The sequence below is a fragment of the Mustela erminea genome, chromosome 3 (genome assembly GCF_009829155.1).
Source record: "Mustela erminea isolate mMusErm1 chromosome 3, mMusErm1.Pri, whole genome shotgun sequence".
NCBI classification, from domain to species: domain Eukaryota; kingdom Metazoa; phylum Chordata; class Mammalia; order Carnivora; family Mustelidae; genus Mustela; species Mustela erminea.
Genome location: NC_045616.1, coordinates 73,386,165 through 73,410,058, shown reverse-complemented (window position 1 = coordinate 73,410,058; position 23,894 = coordinate 73,386,165). Strand labels below are relative to the sequence as shown.

General features: G+C 38.2%; 1 protein-coding gene and 1 non-coding gene across 5 annotated transcripts in view; both read left to right on the top strand.

Annotated features, from left to right (window-relative positions):
- Positions 1–23,894, top strand: part of IPO11 (importin 11) — a 215,873-nt gene that overhangs the window by 5,642 nt on the left and 186,337 nt on the right. For all 4 annotated transcript variants that reach the window (XM_032336151.1, XM_032336150.1, XM_032336152.1 and 1 more), the window contains exons 2-3: positions 18,669–18,812; positions 22,627–22,727. In XM_032336151.1, the coding sequence (XP_032192042.1) occupies positions 18,675–18,812; positions 22,627–22,727 (239 nt within the window). In that variant the 5' untranslated portion in view covers positions 18,669–18,674. The remainder of the gene's footprint in view (positions 1–18,668; positions 18,813–22,626; positions 22,728–23,894) is intronic.
- LOC116587398 lies at positions 22,832–22,934 on the top strand. Its single transcript, XR_004284418.1, has one exon. It is a non-coding gene; the product is annotated as a U6 spliceosomal RNA (small nuclear RNA).

Here is a 23,894-nt window from a genome sequence, read left to right as displayed (position 1 = left end):
CCTTGAACCTGATAAGGATTTGGAGATAGGTGATGAACTAAAATCTCTTGTGCTCTTGTGATGCAACTTTGGGAAGATGCTTACTCTCATGTCTGGGAGCACTACAGAGTAGATGAGGGCGTTCCACATGTGAGCGGAGCCCTTCTTGCCCTGGATGCCACTTGACAAGGACCATCCCAGCTGGGCCCTAGACCAGCCTAGCAGCTTGGAATCCCAGGACGCAGCCACTGCTGCCATTTTTGAACTGAACTTCAAAGACTCTTACTTTATTTTATTTTACTTTTTATCTCTCAGAGTAGTGGCTGGCCAATAGAAACTCCTTTGTTGAGTACTATGAATGCAAGTTGTATGACCAGAGAGTTGAAACAAGGTAGATTGTTAAATACTCTGGAGGTGAGGTTGAGTGGGCTTGAAAAGTCAAACGTGGGTTCATTTTTGTGACTTTATACAATTTTTTTTTTAAAGATTTTATTTATTTATTTGACAGAAATCACAAGTAGGCAGAGAGGCAGGTAGAGAGGAAGGGAAGCAGGCTCCCCGCTGAGCAGAGAGCCTGACGCGGGGCTCGATTCCAGGACCCTGGGATCATGACCTGGGCCGAAGGCAGAGGCTTAACCCACTGAGCCACCCAGGTGCCCCGACTTTATACAATTTTAAGCAGAGATTGTGATTTAGTGATTGAATTCACTTAATTTAACAAATATTCAGTCATTGCTTTCATATGTGCCCCATACTTTCTTAGATTCTAGCAATACGCCTTTGAGGAAATTGAAGTTCTGGTCTCTGAATCTTAAGTTCTAACTGGGGGAGTCCGGACAATAAACACATAGATATTAGAATGTCAAATAGTTAAAAGGGTTGTGCAGAAAAATTAAGAAAGATACCCAGACCAGAGGGATTCTGGGTTGAAGGGTCAGGTAGTTTAAAATCTGTGGTAAGGGATAATCTACTTGATGAATTGATAGCTTGAGCAAAGACTGAATTGAAGTTAAAGAACAAGACATGCAGATACCTAATGGCAAGAGTTTTCCAGTCAGAGGAAACCAGTTCTACAAGATAGAGTTGATGTATGTATTCCACTGTAGATGGACACATCTTGTCTCTTGTTTCTTATTATAGACAGCTCCCAAGGTGAGCCCCCTTTACCCTTGTCTCCTCCCTATAAGCCAGTGTGGGAGTTTCTTTGGTTATAGCTCCGATGTGGAACTGCTGGGTCATAGGATATACCATGTTTGTCATAAGATACACGTGTACATACACATGTACACACACACACATTCTTAAGTTTATGAGAGATGGCTGGAATGCTCTCAAGTCGTCGTACCAATGTATGCTCTTAGCAGCAGTGCATAAGGGTCTCTATTTCCATATGTTCTTGCTAGTGTTGAGTATTTCTGGACTTTTAAATTTTTGCTAATCTGATGATAGTAAATCAGTAGCTCTGTTTTTTGATTTGTAGTAAGCAGTAAGGTAGCATGTCTTCTGATGTTTATTATCCGTTTGGCTTTTTCTGTTCATGAATTGTCCATTTATACCCTTAACCCAATTTTTTGTTTCTTGTTTTGTTGATTTACAAGGGTTTATTGTATATTCTGTATAATAATTCTTTGTCTAGTTTTTATTTATTTTTAAAGATCTTATTTATTTATTTGGCAGAGAGAGACACAGCGAGAGAGGGAACACAAGCAGGGGGAGCAGGAGAGGAAGAAGCAGGCTTCCTGCCAGGCAGGGAGCTGGATGCGGGGCTGGCTCCCAGAATGCAGGGATCATGACCTGAGCTGAAGGCAGCCACTTAACGGACCAAGCCACCCAGCGTCCCTGTTTAGTCATTTAAAACATCTTCTAAGTTTTACCTTGTTAATGTTGCCTATGGTATTTTCATTGACTCCATTAATTTTGGTTTTCATTTTTTATGTAATACAGTTGAGCAGGAAATTGAGCTACAGTCTCATTGTTGTATTTTGGTTCACAAGTCTAAAACTAAAAAAAAAAAATCACATCAGTTAATTTCACTTGAGGTATTAATGGACAGCCGTGTGATGAAAATGAAAAATGTGGTGGTCAGTAGAGTGTTGGGTTAGCATAGTAGACTTGTAAACTAATTCTAGAAATGTTGCTGATAAGGCTGGGACTTTAGAGAAGTCACAGTTTATCCCCTTAACCTCTTTGGGATGCAGTTTCTTGGTCAGTAAAACAAAATGCTTAAATCAGATATGCAGTTGGCTCCTGACCAATATGGGTTTGAAATCTGTGGGTCCACTTATAGGTATATTTTGTTTGATACTGTACAGTACTGTAAATGTATTTTTTCATCCTTACAATTATCTTAATATTTTCTTTAGCTTACTACATTGTAAGAATACAGGATATAATACATGCCACTTAAAACAACAGTTGTTACTATTTTTTTTTTTTTTTAAAGATTTTACTTATTTATTTGACAGACAGAGGTCACAAGTAGGCAGAGAGGCAGGCAGAGAGAGAGGGGAAAGCAGGCTCCCCGCCCCACCAGCAGAGAGCCCAATGCGGGGCTCGATATCAGGACCCTCATGACCTGAGCCGAAGGCAGAGGCTTAACCCACTGAGCCACCCAGGCACCCCAACAGTTGTTATTGTTAAACCTTCTCCTCATTAGGTTATTAGTTAAACTTTTGGGTAGTCAAAAGTTACAGGCATTGTTGAGGGTCAACTATATTTACCTCTTAGAGAACTGATTTGATAAATGGCTCCAAGGTGATAGAAAAATTATTTTCATGATCAAAAACATGATACATGATAAAATGTATTCTAGTTCCTAGTTGTGGGGACACTGATGGCATGCAGCCCATGTACCTTTTGATGAATGAGCTTTTATAAATGCAGTGACTCCTTATACTAGACTCTTGCAAGAATGAGATTTTTTTTGTTTTAAATGATTTGTCCTTTTTTTTTTTTTTTAAGGTTTTATTTATTTATTTGACAAAGAAAGAGAGTGCATACAAGCAGGACAGAGCAGCAGCCAGAGGGAGAGAGAGAAGCAGTCTTCCCACTGAGCAGAGAACTGACTGGTGGAGAGGGGGGCTCGATCCCAGGACCCTGGGATCATGATGTGAGCCAAAGGCAGAAGCTTAACTAACTAAGCCACCCAGGAGTCTCTAGAATGAGATTCTTTTAAGACAGTGTTATAGACCATGATATCCTGCACCAGTAGTTGGAAACTATCAATCAAAGTTGTATGTGTTTGGAGAAGACAGATGGTCCCTTAGCACTTAGTGAAAGGTTCTCCTAAACTTAAATCCAGTCAGAGTCCATTAAATTTAGGCTGGGTTATTACTCCAGTTCATAGAACAGTGTCTTGCTCAAAATCTAGCTTACTGCCTTTCCTTTTTTTCTTTGTTTTCCTTCTTTTTCTTTGTTTTACATAATAAAAGGAACTTTAAAGCCAGTCACCATAATTGCTCTTTCGTAGTTTTTATACACAGGTGGCTTTTATTTGTTTCAACTAAAGAGGTGGTAAAGAAGGTGATAGTGACAGTAGTTGAGGCCTCAGGACTGGCAGTGTCTTGCTGGGAGGCCCTGTTGTTTAGGATAAGCTTTTTTTTTTTTCCCTTAAGATTTTATTTATTAGAGAGAGAGCGTGAGCAAGCAGGAATGGGTGGAAGGGTGGAGGGGCAGAGGGAGAGGGAAAAGCAGACTTCCCGCTGAGCAGGGAGCCTAATACAGGGCTTGATCCCAGGACCCTGGGATCATGACCTGAGCTGAAGGCAGGTGTTTAACCTTCTGAGCCCAGGTGCCCCAAGGATAACTTTTTTTTTTTTTAAAGAGTGTATTTATTTATTTGACAGACAGAGATCACAAGTAGGCAGAGAGACAGGCAGAGGGGCGGGCAGGGATGGGGGAGGAACAGTCCCTGCTGAGCAGAGAGCTCTCTGGGATCATGACCTGAGCCCATGGCAGACACTTAACCCACGGAGCCACTCAGGCGCCCCTTGGATAAGCTTTTTAACTTTTCCTATTAGGAAGTACTCAGTCATGAGGAGCACTAGTATATACTGAGTAGGCAAGAGATTTGTTGCAGTTTATCAATGCCATTTTACTAAAAGATAGTGAGACACACACATTTGGGTTTATTGGACTGAACTTCTCTTATAAGCTATCTTTTGGTTCTGTTTACTGCCTTCTTAAGTACCGTATAGTTTATCCATTTATTTCCCTATCTCTGCCACTACATTATACTTTCTATAAGTGGCAGGGATTTTTTTGTCTTTCTGGTTCATTCATGCATTTGAAGTGCATAGAATGATACTTGGCATTTGTAGGTGTTCAGTAAATACTTGAATGAATGAGTGAATGAATGTAGAAAAATTAATGTAAAGTGAATAAATATCAGAAAGTTGATAGAGGGCACAGGATTAGAGCAAAGGGGTATTAGTATTTAGTATTTAGCAAAGGTATTGCTAAATTTTGCTGCCTTGATGTGCCCCAATTCTCTTTCTTTCTTTCTTTCTTAGAGAGAGAGAGAGAGAGGAGGGGGAGGAGAGAGAGACTCTTAAGCAGGCCCCACACCCAGGACATAGGTGACTCATCGCTCAATCTCATGACCCTGAGATCATGATCTGAGCTGAAATCAAGAGGTGGGCGCTCAGCCAACTGTGCCACCTAGGCCCTCCAGTGTGCTGCATTTCAGTAGCTGAAGATACTGATTGGACTGTTCATTCATTCACTCTGTGGCTCAAACTCATGATCCAGAGACCTAGAGTGGCATGCTCTTCCATCTGAGCCACCCAGGCTCACTCCTGTTTTACCTTTTCTAGGTTTCCCTTCCACCCTTAGAAGTTATGGTCACATTATTTCTTTGTTCAGTTCATCAGACATTTACTGAGCATTGCTGTATCCCTGACATGGTACTAGTTGCTGGCATATATAGATGAATAAGGACAATTTTTGCCTCTAAGCAGCTCGTGATTTTGTAAATGGGATGCAAGTAAATAAGAAGTAGGTGTAATAATAGAAGTACATACTGTGTAGAATAAAGAGTGTGAGAGAAGGAGTGCTTTACTATCTAGCTCAGTTGTGCTTCTCCAGAGGAGGTGATGTTAGCTGTGAACAACAGCTTTAATCTGTGTCATGGTCTGTTAGCTACCATTAAAAAAAAAAAAAAATACCCCAAAGTAGAAGTATATAATGAACCTCTGCCTACCTGTTAACCAGCTTTAACAATGATCAGTCATGGGGTCAGTCTTTTTTCATGTTACCTCCATCTAACTTCCCTTCTAAGTATGTTCTTAGAGAGATCTAGGAGTTTGGTTTGGTTTAGATTTAACTAATTCTTTTGGCAAGCTGCTTTCTTGTATTTTGAGACTTCAGTTTCTCAGAATAATAAAATGTCAGGGCACCTGGCTGCCTCAGTTGGTAGAGCATGTGACTCTTGATCTTGGGGTCAGGAGTTTGAGCCCTACATTGGGCATAGAGGTCACTTAAAAAATAAATAAGTAAATAATTTTAAAGTAATAAAATGTCTCTTTAAGTGTCCTAAAACACTTTTCTGTTTTGATTATCTTTAAATTTTTACCTGGTCTTCACGGAAATTCATTCCTCTTTAGGGAAATGCTCTAGTAATACATGGTCAATACTGTATTGCTTATATTTTTCATCTGTTTCTTCCAGGAAGAAAATTAGGAACTTTCAAGTTATTAATACCACTTGTTCAGGTGCATATATCTAGCCATTCTTTTCTTTCTGAATATTTACATTTCTCTTCAGAGTGGGTTCTGTAGTGCTTTTCTCACTAGCAGATTTTATCCCTTTCTACCACTCTGATTCTTCCTGTTCCACAGTTTCTCAGTCATGTTTTGTTAAAACATTGTTTACACTATTACATTTTCTTAAATTCCATCATATTTACTTTGTGTAATGCTCAGAACACATTCATGTCTTCATCTCCCATTATCTTTTGATAGAGAGTATTTTTTTTTCTTTAAAGATTTTATTTATTCATTTGACAGACAGAGATCACAAGTAGGCAGAGAGGCAGGCAGAGAGCGAGGAGGAAGCAGGCTCCCTGCCGAGCAGAGAGCCCGATGTGGGGCTCAATCCCAGGACCCTGGGATCACAACCTGAGCCGAAGGCAGAGGCTTTAATCCACTGAGCCACCCAGATGTGCCTAGAGAGTATTTTTATTTTTTTAATTTTTTTTATTTTTTATAAAGATTTTTATTTATTTTTTATATATAGAGAGAGAGATACAGAGCGCAAGCACAGGCAGACAGAGTGGCAGGCTAGAGGCAGAGGGAGAAGCAGGCTCCCTGCCGAGCAAGGAGCCCGATGTGGGACTCGATCCCAGGACGCTGGGATCATGACCTGAGCCGAAGGCAGCCGCTTAACCAACTGAGCCACCCAGGCGTCCCTAGAGAGTATTTTTAATCATGCAGTATTTAACTACAAAAGTAGAGACAGGGCAGTAAGAAAGTTCTTTGGTGGTCATGTTTTGTTTGCTTCAGGGTAAGGTCTTCATTACATTATTTTTTATGCCCCCATTCATTTCTTTCCCTCAGAGCCTCTCTTTTCAGCATTCTTTGCCCTACTTTTTGAACCCTGAAAACCCTTGCTCTATTTCCAGATGGTTGTGTTGGCCAAGTGGTCGCTGAGAACGCCAGTGTCATCTTCTTCCCCTGGCTCTCCTTGAGGGGAATAAGGATTAGGATGCTTGGAACATACTGTTTGGGGTGTGGTATGGACTTATTACCATCAGGTGGCACTACAGGTTACTTGATTTCTTTTTATATCTTTAGTAGGAATAGTAGATCTAGTAGTTTGTTACCTGCTAAAGAAACTAACTGATGTAGATACTGGGATGCAGAATACTTAGAAATGAAATTAAAGACGGTTTTGCTAACAGAAATTTGTTTTCCTTTTATGTAATAGTCGTGTACTGTATGCAATATACGAAACTTGAAGGAAAGGAAATAATAAATATGAATTTTCAGATTAGTTTAATTTTTCTCAGATGTTAAATTATTTTTTTTTCTTTTTTAAAAAATATTTTATTTATTTATTTGACAGAGAGAGAGATCACAAGCAAGCTGCGAGGCAGGCAGACAGAGAGGGTGAAGCAGGCCTTCTGCTGGGCTGAGAGCCCAGTGTGGAGCTCTATCCCAGGACCCTGAGACATGACCTGAGCTGAAGGCAGAGGCCTAACCCACTGAGCCACCCAGGCACCCCTCAGATGTTAAATATCTTAAAATACAGTTTTCATAAACCAAATAGTAAGAATATTAAATGCTTTGTAGAGATGACTACTTGAAACTGCAGTTTGACCACAACACTCAGTGTCCTGTGAGTTAGGACGGTTGTGTTTTTGGTAAATGTTGCCATTACAAATTCAGGTAATATGGCAGAACTGTTGCTTATCTACTTCTTGTGACTGAAAGATGAAGTTTTTAATTTTTCTCTCGTGAACTGTTATGTTGACAGTGCAATAATTGACCACATTACTTACTTAACTGTGGTATCTTTAGTATATTGCCATGATTTTTTGGTATGTACTTGACAAGAGAAATAAATGAGGATTTGCAGCGCTTCAGAATTTGGGATGTTTTAGGACAGGAAAGAGAAATCAAGCAAATACTCCCGTGGAAATTCAGAGCAAATATAAAGGGAAAAATCTGGACCCTTTAAAAAGGTCTTTTTTCATCACTAAGGTTAAATTTTTAGACTTAAAGAATCCATATAACTCCTGGGACTACCTTAGCACAACAGCTGTGTACAGTTTGATGTGTTTCTTGTCTTTTATTCCTAGGTGTTTTTATTTTTATTTTATTTTTTTATTTTTTTTTTTTAAAAGCTTTTATTTATTAATTTGACAGAGAGAAATCACAAGTAGACGGAGAGGCAGCCAGAGAGAGAGAGATAGGGAAGCAGGCTCCCTGCTGAGCAGAGAGCCCGATGCGGGACTCGATCCCAGGACCCTGAGATCATGACCTGAGCTGAAGGCAGCGGCTTAACCCACTGAGCCACCCAGGCGCCCCCCTAGGTGTTTTTATATTTGTATAGTCTTACACCTATATTTTTGTAGCACTTATTATTTGACATCATAGATATTTCTCTAATTACAAAACAGACCAAAAGAGAGTATTTTTAAATCTTGGTTTAGGAGTCCTGATTTATTTTAAGTGCTGATTTAAAGCTTACTTTCTGTCACCAAGCAAGAATTTGTAGGTCCTTTGAAACTCTTAATTACGTAGAATATTTTAGCAGCAGAGAAGGGAAAACAAGGAAATATCTCCTCTCCTTGTTACATATGTATTTTTGCATATCTTTTACTCCATGGTAAATCCGTCTTTCACAGTCAGCATGAAGTCACATGGTGAATGCTTTAGTAGCCTCAGTGATTCTTTAACTTGAGGGTATTTCAAGATCTGTGGAACTATCTTTGGTCAAAATCCATAGGAACTGTTGTATGAAGGGATGCTAAACCACCTATAATGTGTACACAGAGAAGAATTTTCTCGTTCAAACTGAAATGGCCTCTGTCAAGAAACAAGTGAATTTGAATGGTGCGATATGGATTTGAACGGGGCTGGTATCTTTGGAATCTCCTTGGTTTGTGTCACAAATCGTATGTGCTTTCATCTTGCTTTTGTTTCTTGAACAAGTAGTCTTCCTAGTTCTGAACTGACATCAGTTATGGCTGTTGATACTCCAGCCACATGTTTTTTTACTTCTTTAGTTACTTCCTTGTTTCTTGCTGACTTTGGCGTTTACATAGTCAAGGCATTTTAAAAAACCCAAACAGTTTTATTAAGGTATAATGCACAGACCATACAGTTGACTAACTGAAGGTGTCCAATTCAGTTGTTTTTAGTGCATTCTCAGAGTTGTGCGACTGTCACTACAATTTTAGAACATTTCATCAACCCAAATAGAAACTGCATCCCAGTCAGCAGTCACTCCACATTTTCCCCCAATCCTCCAGCCTAGACAACTACTTATATACTTTTTATTTTTATAAATTTGTCTGTTTTGGACTTTTCAATAAAAGAGTTTTCATGTGGTCTTTGTGACTGGCTTCTTTCACCTAGCGTCATGTTTTCAGGGTTCATTCGTGTTGTGGCATGTTGCAGGATTTCAGTTCTTTGATTGCCATATACTGTTCCATTAGATGGAAATACTGCATTTGAGCTGTTTTCACTTTTTCTGTTATAATGTTGCTATTAACATTTTTGTACAAATGTATAACAAATGTACATATAAATCTTCATTTCTCTTGGGTATATACCGAGAGGTAGAATTTTTGAGTCTTACACAAACTCTTTAAGATTTTAAGACACTGACAGGCTTCCAAAGTAGCTACACCACTTTACATTTCCACCAGCAGTGCGTGAGAGTTCCAGTTTTTCCACAGCTTCACCAATACCTTGTATTATGTCTTTTTGATTGTAGCCATATTAGTGGTTTTGATTTCTGTTTCTCCAATGGCTAATGATGTTAGGCATCTTTTCATGTTTATAGATCAGCTATTTATCTTTGTAGAACTGTGTATTCAAATCCTTTGCCTTTTTTTTAATAAATTTTTTTTTTTTTTAAGAACAGTTCTAGGTTTACACTTAATTAAGAGGAAGGTACAGAGAGTTCCAATATACTCCCTGCCCCTACACATGCACATTCTCCTCCATTACCACCATCACTCACCATAATGGTACAGTTTTTCACCAAGGTTGAACCTACTTTGACATATCATAATCACTCATAGCACATAGTTTCCTTAAGGGTTCTCTTTTGGTGTTGTGTGTTCAGTGGGTTTGGACAAAGGTATAATGACATATATCTATCATAGAGAATTTTCACTGCCTTAGGAATCTCCCCTCTGCCTATTTATCTCCCCTCCCACCCAACTGATCTTTTCATTGTATCTAGTTTTGGCTTTGCTAGAGTGTTAGTTCAAGTCCTACAGTGGGTAGCCTTAGATTGGCTTCTTGCACTTAGTGATATGTATTTTAGTTTACTCCATGTCTATGTATTTTAGTTTCCTCCATGTCTTTTCATGGCTTGATAATTTCTTTTTAGTACTGAGTAATAGTCTCTTGTCAGGATATACCATAGTTTGTTTATTTGTTCACCTACTGAAGGATATCTTGGTTGCTTCTAAGTTTTGGCAATTACGAATAAAGCTGTATAAACATGTATGCAGTTTTTTTGTGGACATAGTTTTCAACTCCTTTGGGTAAATAGCAAAAAGTGCAATTGCTGCATTGTATAGTTAGAGTATGTTTACTTTTTTTTTTTTTTTAAGATTTTATTTATTTATTTGACAGAGATCACAAGTAGGCAGAGAGGTAGGTGGGGGAAGCAGCTTCCCTTCTGAGCAGAGAGCCTGACGTGGGGTCTGATCCCAGGACCCTGAGATCATGACCAAGCCAAAGACAGAGGCTTTAACCCACTGAACCACCCAGGCGCCCCTCTCCTCTGGTTCTTTTAAATTGGAAGTCAAGTCTAGAGTCGTGGTTAGGTTTTTTTTTTCTTTTTCTTAGATTTTATTTATTTATTTGACAAGGAGAGAGAGAGTGAGCAAGCATAAGCAGGGGGAATGGCAGACAGAGGGAGAGAAGCAGGCTCCCCACTGAGCAGAGAACCTGACACTGGGCTTGATTCCAGGAGCCTGGGATCATGATCTGAGCCAAAGACAGACACTTAGCCGACTGAGCCATCCAGGCCTTCCTAGAATCCTGCTTAGATTAAGGTGTATGATACTCTGTATTTTAGAGGTGAGCTTATATACTTCTTATTACATCACCTGGGGAGGCACTTAAGATCAAGTTGTGAAGCTGTTGTTGAGCTGGTAACAGATACCTGCATTTTAAAGGTCTGTTTCTTCACTGCATTTAGCAAGTAATTTATTTGAACACAGTGGGAATATTCTGTTCCTAAAAGTTGTTCTTTCTCTTAATGGTTTTAGCATCGCTTATTGATAAATGTCTGAATAAGTTATTTCACTGGGGGAGCCTTTTTTGATTTTGAAACTTTTTTTGTTCCATTTTTGCTGTATACCTTTTTTTTCTAAGTCATTTCACTCACCACTTTAATATTTAATAGTGGTGTGGGGGTATTGTTTGTGTGGCATTTTTTTTTTTAAAGATTTTATTTATTTATTTGACAGAGAGAGATCACAAGTAGGCAGAGAGGCAGGCAGAGAGAGAGGAAGGGAAGCAGGCTCCCTGCTGAGCAGAGAGCCCGATGCGGGACTCGATCCCAGGACCCTGAGATCATGACCTGAGCCGAAGGCAGCGGCTTAACCCACTGAGCCACCCAGGTGCCCCATGTGTGGCATGTTTTAAAATGAAGGACAAATAAAGATAATGTAGTAGAAAATCATCAGGGCTAAAATTAAAGTCATTGCAGTACTGGGAAGTACTGGGAAGTCGGTACTGGGTACTGGGTACTGGGAAGTTGGTACCAGGCAGGGGTGCTGAGTTTTCCCTTGTCTACTTGTTTGTTTTAATAAAAATTAATAAATTTCCGATTATAGGCACATCTATAAATCTTTGGACTTTGGATTTTTCCAGAATTTGGAAAGTGACTTTCGCTAATGAGCCTAGAAAGTCCAGTTATGGAGTATGAGTATTTTTAGGCTCTCGGTCACTTATTTCTTGGTTGCTTAGACCCTAATAGTATTAAAGACTACAATAACTCCAGTAATAAACTGAACTGAGTTGTAAAATAGTGAGGTGAAGTGCCTGTCCTTTTAATTTGCACCTTCTTTTTTATTATTCTTGGAGAAAAAAGAACATACATTTATGTTTATAAGTGATACATTTATCAAAATTTAGATTTTGAATAATTCTCTTTTATAGTTTAGTTCAGAACTAATAAAATATAAACATTTTCACCTCTTGCCTATAAAATTGAAGTTAGGCACATTGATGAAAATCAGAGCAACCTCACTGTGTACATTATTAATCAGGAAACCTAGACATTTATTTATTTATTTATTCATCAGGGGTGGGGGGGGTAGAGAGACCAACAGAGGGAATATAAGCAGGGGGAGTGGGAGAGGGAGAAGCAGGTTTACTGCTGAGCTGGGAGCTCAGTATGGGGCTAGATCCCAGGACTCTGGGATCATGATCTGAGCTGAAGGCAGACGATTAATGACTGAGCCACCCAGGCGCCCTGGCATTCATTCTTTTAATACAGTGAGAGGATTTCTGTTACTACGCAGAGACATTTGTACATCAAGGACACACTTGTACTTCTGCTGTGAGAGACTTTCTTCACTGGCCTTCAGGCTTATTTGGTGATGGTCTCCATGAAAATTCTTTCAAGTTCTTTGAGAAATACCTTTAGCTCTTCCCAGGAGTTAGTCAGTGTCTTGAGGTTTTTTTTGGAGTCAAGCCATGTGTCTGCTCATTACAAGTGGAAATAACAGTAGCAACCCTATTAAATTTCTGCATGCTAGTTCTAAAAAAGGGTATTGAAGGTTAGTTTCCTGGGTGTACCACCCTCTAACCTGACTGTGAGTAGTCCATAGTCGTGTATCTTTTCAAATCTTTCAAATGAACTTTATTTCCACACTGTTATATTTGAATGATTGAATACATTTCTCCCTGTTCTTCAGTTCTTCATCGCCATGCTGTCCTTTGAAAAGAATTCTACATTTGAGTACTTATGAATATTGACTGCATAGAAAACATGATCCTTTTAGATAATAATGGATTCAGGAATCTTTTAATTTTTTTATTCATTTATTTATTAAAAATATTTTTTAAAATTAACATATGGTGTATTATTAGCCCCAGGGGGATAGGTCTGTGAATCACCAGGTTTACACACTTCACAGCACTCACCATAGCACATACCTTCCCCAATGTCCATAACCCCACCACCCTCTCCCTACCACCACCGGCTCTGCAACCCTCAGTTTATTTTGTGAGATTAAGAGTCTCTTATGGTTTGTTTCCCTCCCGATCCCATCTTGTTTCATTTATTCTTTTCCTACCCCCCCAACCCCCTTACGTTGCATCTCCACTTTAAGATTCAGGAATCTTTTTGACTGTTTCTTCAGGAATCCATCATGTGTGAACACAGTGTGTTTGTAAAAGTGTTGGGGAAATCTAGTGGTGTGGTGAGGCCATTTTCTGTTCTAGTAGGGAGAGCTTGTGTCTCAGAGATTTGGTTATCAGGCCTTGCTGTACTATGTCGTGGTTTGCTCTCTGACCCTGGACAACTCTGTTGATAGCTATAGGTTCTTTGTCTTGCATAACAGGGATATTATTCCACATGCCAGATTTGCTTTTATAGTCTTGTTATGGCATCTTTAAAATACTTACTAGGCTCTAGCAATATGGTATTTTAAATAATCTATTATAGTTCTGTCATTCCTGAATCATTATTTTTGATGACGCATTTAATCTGCAATTTAGGAACTGATTGCCTTTTAAAGTCTCCTTTATAAGTTAATTAGCACTTAGTAATCTTTCCAGTAGAACGGCTGAAAGGTTGCTTCTTTTTCTGACCTAAAAGCCTTTTTACTCATTAGATGAACCACTCATAATATTGTTTCTGTGGAGGAAATATGCTCTGGATTCCAGCCGGTATTCTAGAAACTTACTTTTTAGAATTAGATTAGAATAGGTCTCTTTGCTTCCCACTTCACTATCTTCCAGAATTTGGGTAGAGAAAACGACCTTTCTGGTTCTTACTGTTCTAACAATGATCAAAGTGCTTGGCACAAAATTGATTCTCCAGGAATATATCTTTGTCCCAGGCTGGATGGGCTTCTTGGGAATTAGGTTCAAAAGCAGAACACAGAGGGACAAGATTTATGCTTCTGTGGAAGACCTGGATGGAGCAAGATACTGGAGGGAGGTAGGGATGGAAACTCTAACAGCTTCCATTAGAATAGGTGAATGGTGAATGTAAAGCCAAGCATAAAGGATACAAGTGTATAGATTACAGATTGCCTTGCTGTGAAAGTTCAGACAAGTGTGAAGATATGTGTGTAAGTGCTCCGACTTGCTGTAGTTAAAAATTGCTCTGGAGGTTGACAATAATAAGTGAGTTTATTTTTTAAGTAGCAGCTCCCAAAATGTTAAAACCAGTAGGTGAAAGAATGTTTGTAGGGGGGTAGAATATTCCTAAGGTGTCATCCAAGCATCACCCATAGATTATTTGCTAAAGTAGTGAAGAAATAAACAGACCTATAAAAGGGGAAGAGATTTGTCTGTCACCAGTTCAACCACAGACATGGCCTTTTTCTTTTTTCTTGAAGAGTAGGGTGGGTTGGGTGGGATGAACGCTGGTAGAACCTTTTGTCTATTATATTCATATTTTCACATATTCTTCCCCTGGCTTTTTTGGTACATGTATAAAAGTCCATACGCTTTTTTTCTCCTACAAGGTCATACATGATATGTTCCTGCCTACTTCTTCAATCTCAGCTGGTTCCATTTTCCGTTTTTCTCATTAAGTGTCAATTACACGGGACTTCTTAAGTTTGTTTCTAATCTTACGGCTTTGTTTCCCATTGTTTTCCCTGTCTGGAGCTTTGTTTTCCGATCTTTGCATGCCTGGGTCTCTTGTCTTTCATGCCTCTTATAAATGTCACTTAATAGAAGCCCTCCCTCTCTGAATATGCAATGGAAACTTGCAGTTGATCTTTAACACTATTGTATTTTCTTCATATTACTACCTCTGGTTTTTTCTTTAAAAAGAAAAAACTTTTTTTTTAAAAACAAAGTCACTTCCTCTAGAATGTAAGTGGTATGAAGCCAGGGAAACGGCTTTGTTTGCTGCTTTACTCCCAGCCCCTGAAACAGTGCTTGGTACGCAGCAGGCTTTCAGTAGTTTTACTGTATAAATCTTGTTAATTAGCCACCATGTGGTTCTTTATAAAGTACTCTTTGATTAAAAATTGACTGCTTTCCTTTATGCACCAAGTACCTGTTAAGCAAGCATAGATCATGTATCTTGTTGGGCTCCTGGTACTGCAAAGTTGTGGTAGACATCAGTTCTGTCCCTCAAGGAAGACAGTATTAGATACTGATTAAGGCCAGTGGCTTTGGTGTTCAAGTCTAAGCCCTGTATTCATAGATTGTGGCCTTTGCAAGGTAAGGTCTCTGAGTCTTTAGTTTTCTGCTTAAAAGGTTGGGATAATAGTATCTACTACATAGAATTATTATTAGGAATAAATAAGTGAATAAAAAAGCATTTAATACAATGCTTGGCATATAATACATGCTCAGGTATTTGTGCTTAATATAATATATTATATTGGCATATATGCTCAGGTATTTGTGCTTAATTTTTTTTTTTTAAATTTTAGCTGGCTGCTCTTCCATTTATTGGAGAAGAATCACTGAATTTGTGTTCTTCATTTAATAATAATGGTTCCTTATGAGATCTGCAGATCAGTGCTGTTCTATTCTTCTTTGTAGGCACGTATAATAGAAACTGCTTGACATTTTGTCATCCACTGCATTAGCTGGACTTTGAGATGTACCTTAGTTTCAGATGTTCAAAAGTCGTGCTTCTCAGACTTTGGCAGTTAGAAGATTTACCTGAAGAACTTACTAAGAACTTACACATTTTTGACCTCCAGCCCCTGTCTTCACAATGTGGGTTTGGAGAGAGAATTGGGAATTTTTATTTCTGGGATGTGTTGCTGGTGTTGACAGTCCTTGGATCACATTTTGAGTAAGACTTTTCCAGACTTGTGCTAATACCATAGCCAGTGGCCACAGGTGGCTCCTGAGTACTTGAAACATGGTTAGTTCAAAATAAGATATGCTTTAAGTGTAAAATACACAGGATTTTGAAGACTTATTATTAAAAAAAAACACAGAATATCTAAATTAATTTTTTCAGAATATTGATTATATGTTGAAATGATAATATTTTGGATATATTGAATTAAATATGATACAATCTTAAAGATAATTCCTCATCTTTTCACTTTTTTTTTTTTAAAGATTTTATTTATTTATTTGAGAGAGAGAGAGAGAGATCACAAGTGGGCAGAGATGCAGGCAGAGAGGGGGAAGCAGGCTTCCTGCTGAGCAGGCAGCCCAATGAGCAGCTCAATCCCAAGACCCTGAGATCATGACCTGAGCCAGAGGCAGAAGCTTAACCCAATGAACCACTCAGGCGTCCCTTTTCTTTTCACTTAACATGGTTGCTAGAAAATGTAAAATTGCACACACAGTTTGCTTTTGTGGCTTGCGTTATATTTCTCCTAGACAGAAAAACATACTGCCTGTCTCCTTAAAATACCTGTAAAATACCTTTACAGGGCTTCTGTAAAGTAAAAGGCTCTCAGGTAGCCTGTCTTTGAAATCATACATGACCAACAAGCCCTCTAAATTCACTTGTTTTCAAGTGATAACACAGAGACTTAAGTTGTTGAGGGAACTCCCAAGTTAGTGAAGGGGCAGTTTATAAGGTGTCCTTCTCCGTTCTAAAATACAGACAAGAGCAGACTACCAGTTTAAAATCTCTACCTCCATGTCCATTGCTAATTGCTAGTATTTTGTCTGATTCCAGTTTTTGTGTTCTAGCCCTGCTTTACTAACATAGGCTTTAGAATGGTTAGTTTTCCCTGAAGTTTGTAATACTTTGGGTCATTTCTTGTTGAGTTAGCATTTGGGACCTTCTCTTGTCATTAGTAATTGCAGTTTAATTACAACTCTTAGGAAGTGTTTGCTTTGGCTATGTTTATGGATTAATGACCTATAGACTTTTACTATCTGGAACAGTTTTAAGTTTTAGATACAACTACAATCACAAAGGCTAATTCTCAGTCATTCCTGCACTGAGGTTTATTTTCTCTTTTTAGCTTTTGATTTTAATCCTACTTCATATAAGTGTATTGTGAAGAATTATACATAATTGGGTAAGCATACTGTTTGGGGATGATTAGAAATAATGCTGGAGAATTCAATAAATTGCTAAATGAATTTTTAGAATGGCTTCAGATGCCTTGGTTAGGATTAGATGATCCAACTCTTAAGATCCCCTTCTAACTTAGGGCTTAAATTCTTGTATTATATTTTGTATTTGTTGATTTAGTTCTTTTTTCCCCCACAGTATTCCTTGTCTATACATTGGTCTTTTACAAAAAGTGTTTTGGACATATATTTTTGGTGGCATATGAAATGGGATTCTGAGGTACTTAGCAGTGAGTCAAAGAACTTCTTTTTCATTTCTCTTCCTTTTGATCTTAACTAGGGAAAAGTAGTTAATTCTTTTATAACACTTACTAATTTCTTTTTTTTTTTTTTTTAAAGATTTTATTTATTTATTTGACAGACAGAGATCACAAGTAGGCAGAGAGGCAAGCAGAGAGAGGAAGGGAAGCTCGATGGGGCTCTATCCCAGGACCCTGGGATCATGACCTGAGCCAAAGGCAGAGACTTTAACCCTTTGAGCCACCCAGGTGCCCCTACTAATTTCCTTTTAGAAACTAAGAAGCCTTTCTTCTTAGTCTAAGGCAGGCAGTGGTACTCAGAATTAAGTAACTTTGGTTTTTGTGTGTGGGCTTCTTGTTTGTTCCCAGTATACTATTATCTTCTATTTATGGAACAATGAAGGCATTTTCCATTAGAAGAAAATTGATTTGGGGATGCCTGAGTGGCTCCGTCAGTTAAGTGTCTGCCTTCAGTTCAGGTCATGATCCCAAGGTTTTGGGATCCAGTCCCACATCTTGCTCCTTGCTTCGCAGGAAGCCTGCTTCTCGCTCTGCTTGTTTCTCTCCCTGCTTGTGCGTGCTCTCTGACAAATACATTTTAAAAAAATCTTAAAAAGAAGTAAATTAATTTAAGCAAAAGCGATTTGAAGGGGTGCCTGGGTGGCTCAGTGGGTTAAGCCGCAGCCTTCGGCTCAGGTCATGATCTCAGGGTCCTGGGATCGAGTCCTGCATCGGGCTCTCTGCTCAGCATGGAGCCTGCTTCCTCCTCTCTCTCTGCCTGCCTCTCTGCCTACTTGTGATCTCTCTCTGTCAAATAAATAAATAAAATCTTTAAAAAAAAAAGCACGATTTGAATTACTGGGATTTTAAAGTCAAAGTACAGGTGATACATAGTAAAAAGAGAAATCCAGCAGAAATATGCAAGAGGGGGGCACCTGGGTGGCTCAGTGGGTTAAGCCTCTGCCTTCGGCTCAGGTCATGATCTCAGGGTCCTGGGATCGAGCCCCGCATCGGGTTCTCTGCTCAGCATGGAGCCTGCTTCCTCCTCTCTCTCTGCCTGCCTCTCTGCCTACTTGTGATCTCTCTCTGTCAAATAAATAAATAAAATCTTTAAAAAAAAAAGCGCGATTTGAATTACTGGGATTTTAAAGTCAAAGTACAGGTGATACATAGTAAAAAGAGAAATCCAGCAGAAATATGCAAGAGGGGGGCACCTGGGTGGCTCAGTGGGTTAAGCCTCTGCCTTCAGCTCAGGTCATGATATCAGGGTCCTGGGATCGGGTCCGTATTGGGCTCACTGCTAATCGGAGAGTTTGCTTCCCCCTTCTCCTCTGCCTGCCTCTCTGCCTACCTGTGATCTCTCTCTGTCAGATAAAAAAACAAAATCTTAAACAATGTGCAAGAGTAGGTAAATAAGGGAAATATGGGAGTAATTCAGAATATTGAAGCTTTTTCTCCTTTTTGTTAGTTTTTTATGTATATTTATTCAAGTATGTTGACTTATCGTTACCAGGTTTCCATGGATCTCAATAGCGCCAGCACTGTTGTTCTTCAGGTCTTAACACAGGCCACCAGTCAGGATACTGCTGTGTTAAAACCAGCAGAGGAGCAGTTGAAACAGTGGGAGACACAGCCAGGTTTCTATTCAGTGTTGTTGGTAAGTCGTTCTAAATAGTTTACTATTCTTTTTAATAAGATAGACACTACTATTTTAATTGTTCTAAGAATCTACTTGTATTGGTAGTTTACTTTAGTGAAACTGATCTAAATGTCATTGCCACTCCCATTTATTAATTCTTTGAAGTTGTTGAAATGTTTGTTGATTGTTGAATACATAATTGAGCAGGCTGTTGGTCGTTTTCTGCTCGGAAGGCAACACTGCTCTACTCTTACTTTAACATGTTAATGCTGACCTCAGGATTGTAGGTAGTACACGTTTGTTCACGTTTTGTTTTCCTTTTTGCCCCAGTTAATATATGTTGTCAGAGTTGTTCAGGTCTCTCCACGCAGCATCAGCCTGGTCTACCTGGCTCACTATGTTACTTTAAAACATGGTTTTCTTTTCCCCTTCTAAGAATTTCATTTTCTTGACACATTTGGTCTTTTCCTGGGTGATAATAGAAAATAGTATAGTAATTAACAATATATGCTTTAATTAAACTTTACTAGTTCAAAGCTTTTGGTTAATCAAAATTATTTTTTCGATGCCAGAATAAAAGAATGTCTTTTTGTAGTGAGGGTCTTTCTTTCTTTTCTTTTTTCTGAAAATTTTAGAACTCTGGTTAATGTTTGAGATTTGCTTTTGGCAAGGGCAGGGAGGCTACCAGTTGGATCACAAACTATTGAGTTTAGGGATTGGGTTGCAAATGCAAAGTAAAACTGTTAACCGTATCTTGTGAAAATAGAAGATTATAGAAGTTGACATATATGTTTTTTACTTCATGGCTAAAATATTTGAGGTATTTGGTAAACTTAGGAATATACTGGTCATGTCTAGAGTCATACTTGATATTCTGAAAATAAAATGAAATTTGGATATTCGGCTTAGAAAAAAGGTTAAAAAAAAACTCAGATTGCATAAAATTTTTTTTCTGGAAAACACTGATTTTTAAAGATACTAAGGAAAATATTCTATCCTTATTTAAATAATCCCAGTATCACTTTTGTAAAATTTGGGTGCAGTATAAATCTTTAGTATATTTCTGAGTATCCTTATTTTTCTTATGCTTATTTAAATGAATATGCTGTATAATTAGTCTTGTGTTTTTTTAGGCCAAAATAGAAAACATTTCAGTGTTTCTTACTTTGGTTACTCCTGGATCTTAAAAAAAACCAATAGGCTTGTAACTATTGACTTTCTGTGCAATGTATGAATTATTAATAATATTAAATGCCTAACTAATAAGCCTTTTGTTTTTATATTTATTAGCTCTACTTTTCTTCTTAGAGGGGTAGTAAAATAGCTTTTTAAAAACTTTTAAAAATATATTTTATTTATTTCTTTGACACAGAGAGAGCACTAGTAGGCAGAGTGGTAGGCACAGGGAGAGGTAAAAGCAGGCCTCCTGCCAAGCAGGGAGCCCGATGTGGGGCTTGATACCAGGACCCTGGAATCATGACCTGAGCTGAAGGCAGCCATTAAACCAACTGAACCACTCAGGCGCCTCAGTAAAATTGCTTTAGGTGGAGTAGATTGTATTTATATTAGACGGAAAACCCAAGTTAAAGGCAGTAATTTTTAGTTTTTTCCTCTACTCACTGTCTTGGCACTTTTAAATCTTTTTTTTTTTTTTTTTTTTTAAGATTTTATTTATTTGACAGAGAGAGATCACAAGTAGGCAGAGAGGCAGGCAGAGAGAGAGGAGGAAGCAGGCTCCCTGCTGAGCAGAGAACCCGATGCGGGGCTTGATCCCAGGACCCTGAGATCATGACCTGAGCCGAAGGCAGAGGCTTAACCCACTGAGCCACCCGGGCACCCCTGTCTTGGCACTTTTCATCTGTTGTAGCCTTAGCTGTTCTTTCTAGTTTGGAGATCATGAGGTTGTATATTTGATCCTCAGATTTGTGTTCCAGTTTTACTGTTCAAAATTTCTTAAGGAATATTTCTACTTGGGTTCACACCTGCAGCTTGACTTTCCTTGGTTACCTCAGTGCAGCGAGACAGGCTGATACCCACCATCTTTCCATAGTATTTCCACATTACCTCCATTCATTTGTTCATTCGCTCCATGGATATTTATGACAGTCTATTGTGGAAGGTAGACATGTTAAGCATTAAATTCGAATGTGATTAATATGGTGGGAAAAGTCCATTCTTTTCAAGGATGACCTAAAAGAAGATCTCTGACTAGTTTTCAGGGGTATTAAGGATTAAGTGGGCATTACACAACTATCCTTGTAATTCTTCTTTTTTTTCCTATATGTACATGATTTTCTAAAAATGGAATTATAGTATAGATACCTGTTTTTGATAGTTTATATGTAGTGTTTTTCTGTGGTAAGGAACATAAATCTACAATATTATTTTTGATTTTGATGTTTTCCCACACAAGGTTGTGTTTAAGAGGTCACCTCTGGGGATTTGAGTTGTATTTGGTCTGAGGTGTAGTGCAGTTTCAGTCAGTTACATATTCCTAAGTTTGCCCTATGTACCCACTATTCTAGTTTTTTTTTTTTTAAGATACGTTTTTTATAAGGAAATAAAACACTTTAATTCATCTATGTTATGTTTTAAATTACAATGTTAATATCTGTTTTATTTTTATTTCCATACACAAATATGTTATACAATTTTTGGTAATGTTAAATTTTTGGTAAAAATGTGTAGAAGTCACAGAACAATTGTGATTTTTACCTTGATGATTAAGATCTTGTTGCATGTTTAGCTTGCATAGTCATTTTTATGCTTTCTCAGTGCTCCGCACAAACAAGGACTGCCTGTATTTGGGTTAATGTTCTGCTGTCAAACTTATTTGTAAGCATAATTGATAAGGAGGATACTTTGAAATAGTTCATTTCATAGCCTGTGCTAAGAACCCAGGGGCTTTGATTCCTTAGAATTTTTAATTATATGCTTTGATGGGTCTTTTTTTTTTTAATTGAAAACATGTTTATTTCAGTGTTTTATATTTCTCTAGGTTGTGATACATGATTAGGTTGTTTCTGAGTTTAATTTTTAAAAAAAATTTTTAATTTTTTAATAAACATATAATGTATTATTAGCCCCAGGGGTACAGGTCTGTGAATCGCCAGGTTTACACACTTCACAGCTCTGAGTTTAATTTTTTTTTTTTTTTTTTAAAGATTTTTATTTATTTATTTGACAGAGAGAAATCACAAGTAGATGGAGAGGCAGGCAGAGAGAGAGAGGGAAGCAGGCTCTCTGCTGAGCAGAGAGCCCGATGCGGGACTCGATCCCAGGACTCTGAGATCATGACCTGAGCCGAAGGCAGCGGCCTAACCCACTGAGCCACCCAGGCGCCCTAATTTTTTTTTTTTTAAGATTTTATTTATTTATTTGTCAGAGATAGAGGGAGAGAGCGAGTGAGCACAGGCAGACAGAGAGGCAGGCAGAGGCAGAGGGAGAAGCAGGTTCCCTGCCGAGCAAGGAGCCCTATATGGGACTCGATCCCAGGACGCTGGGATCATGACCTGAGCCGAAGGCAGCTGCTTAACCAACTGAGCCACCCAGGCGTCCCTGAGTTTAATTTTTTATTCAAAATATTTTCAAACATACCTAATGGTAGTCTAGTTTAATGAGTCCTAAATATTTATTACTCACCTTAAAAAATTAACATAACTTCTTCTAGATGTGCTTTCTCATGAACTGTAGAGCTATAAATACTTAGAATACATGATCGCTCTAGTGATAAAATTTAAGTGAAACATTTAAAGTATTATCCATACTTCATTATGGGTATAGAATTTAACTTATGGCATGTTTATTTTAATATTATGCTTTTTATTTACAGAATATTTTCACAAACCACACTCTGGATATAAATGTAAGGTGGCTTGCTGTGCTGTATTTTAAGAATGGAATTGATCGTTACTGGAGACGTGTAGCGCCTCAGTAAGTTCCCTCACCCTTCCTTTTCCAGTGTAATCCTTTCCAGATTCAGGGAGGTATAAGAATGTTCTTGTTAATCTTTATTCTACATGTGGCAGAATGCATTTGTGCTTATTTCAACACACATACTAAAATTGGAACAGTACAGGGAAGGTTAGCATGGTCCCCGTGTAGGATGACATTTGTGTTTGTGAAGTGTTTGATATTTTAAAGAAAAATGCGTTAACTACTAAAGAAATAAATTGTTCTGCATAAGTCAGTGTTCTTATTAATGCTTTTCTCCATGAGCTTTTTAAAAAATTTTTTTAAAAATTTATTATTAATATTATTTTAAAGATTTTATTCACTTGACAGAGATCACAAGTAGGCAGAGAGGCAGGCAGAGAGAGAGGGGGAAGCAGGCTCCCAGCTGAGCAGAGAGCCTGATGCAGGGCTCGACCTCAGGACCCTGGGACCAGGACCTGAGCCGAAGGCAGAGGCTTTACCTACTGAGCCACCCAGGCGCCCCTCCTTGAGTTTTTTTATTTGGGAAGGGATGTTACGGATTTCTTGTCCTCTGCTTTTGAGGATATCTAATATTAGGGGCAAAGAACAAATGCTGAGTGAATGAGTCATGTTAAAAAGTCTTTTTTTTTTTTTTTTTTTTTTTTAGTAAGAGAAGTATGAACTTAGTTAGGATTTTAAAAGAAAAAGTCATTGAGAAGGAAATCCCAGGTCATTTCTGAGCCAACTAGATGTTAATTTCCAAGTCTTAGGCATAATTTTCTTTGTGGTAGAAATGGGGTAGTAGACATTTGTAATCTCATCAGATTCAGTTGCAGTTGTTCCATAGATGGTTAAGCGAACAGATTTCTCTTAATAGTTAATTAATTACATGTTATATAGTTGTTGGAAATACAATGTAGACATGGCTATGAAATTTGTTTGATGGTGAACTTTCCAAAGAGGTAACATTGTCTCTGTTTTCCAGTAGATGGCACTGTAGCTCTTTATGTTCCACATTTGTTAAGTCCTTTAAAAAACTGTAAACATTTCAAAAGACTTCAAGGTGCATATAAAATATGGCCTTGAATAATATCAGAAGGACCTAGAATGTTTTAAGGCTGCACTTAGGATACTGTAATGTAATGCAAACCCTTTGTCTGATTTTAGAATTCATAATTTTAAGAG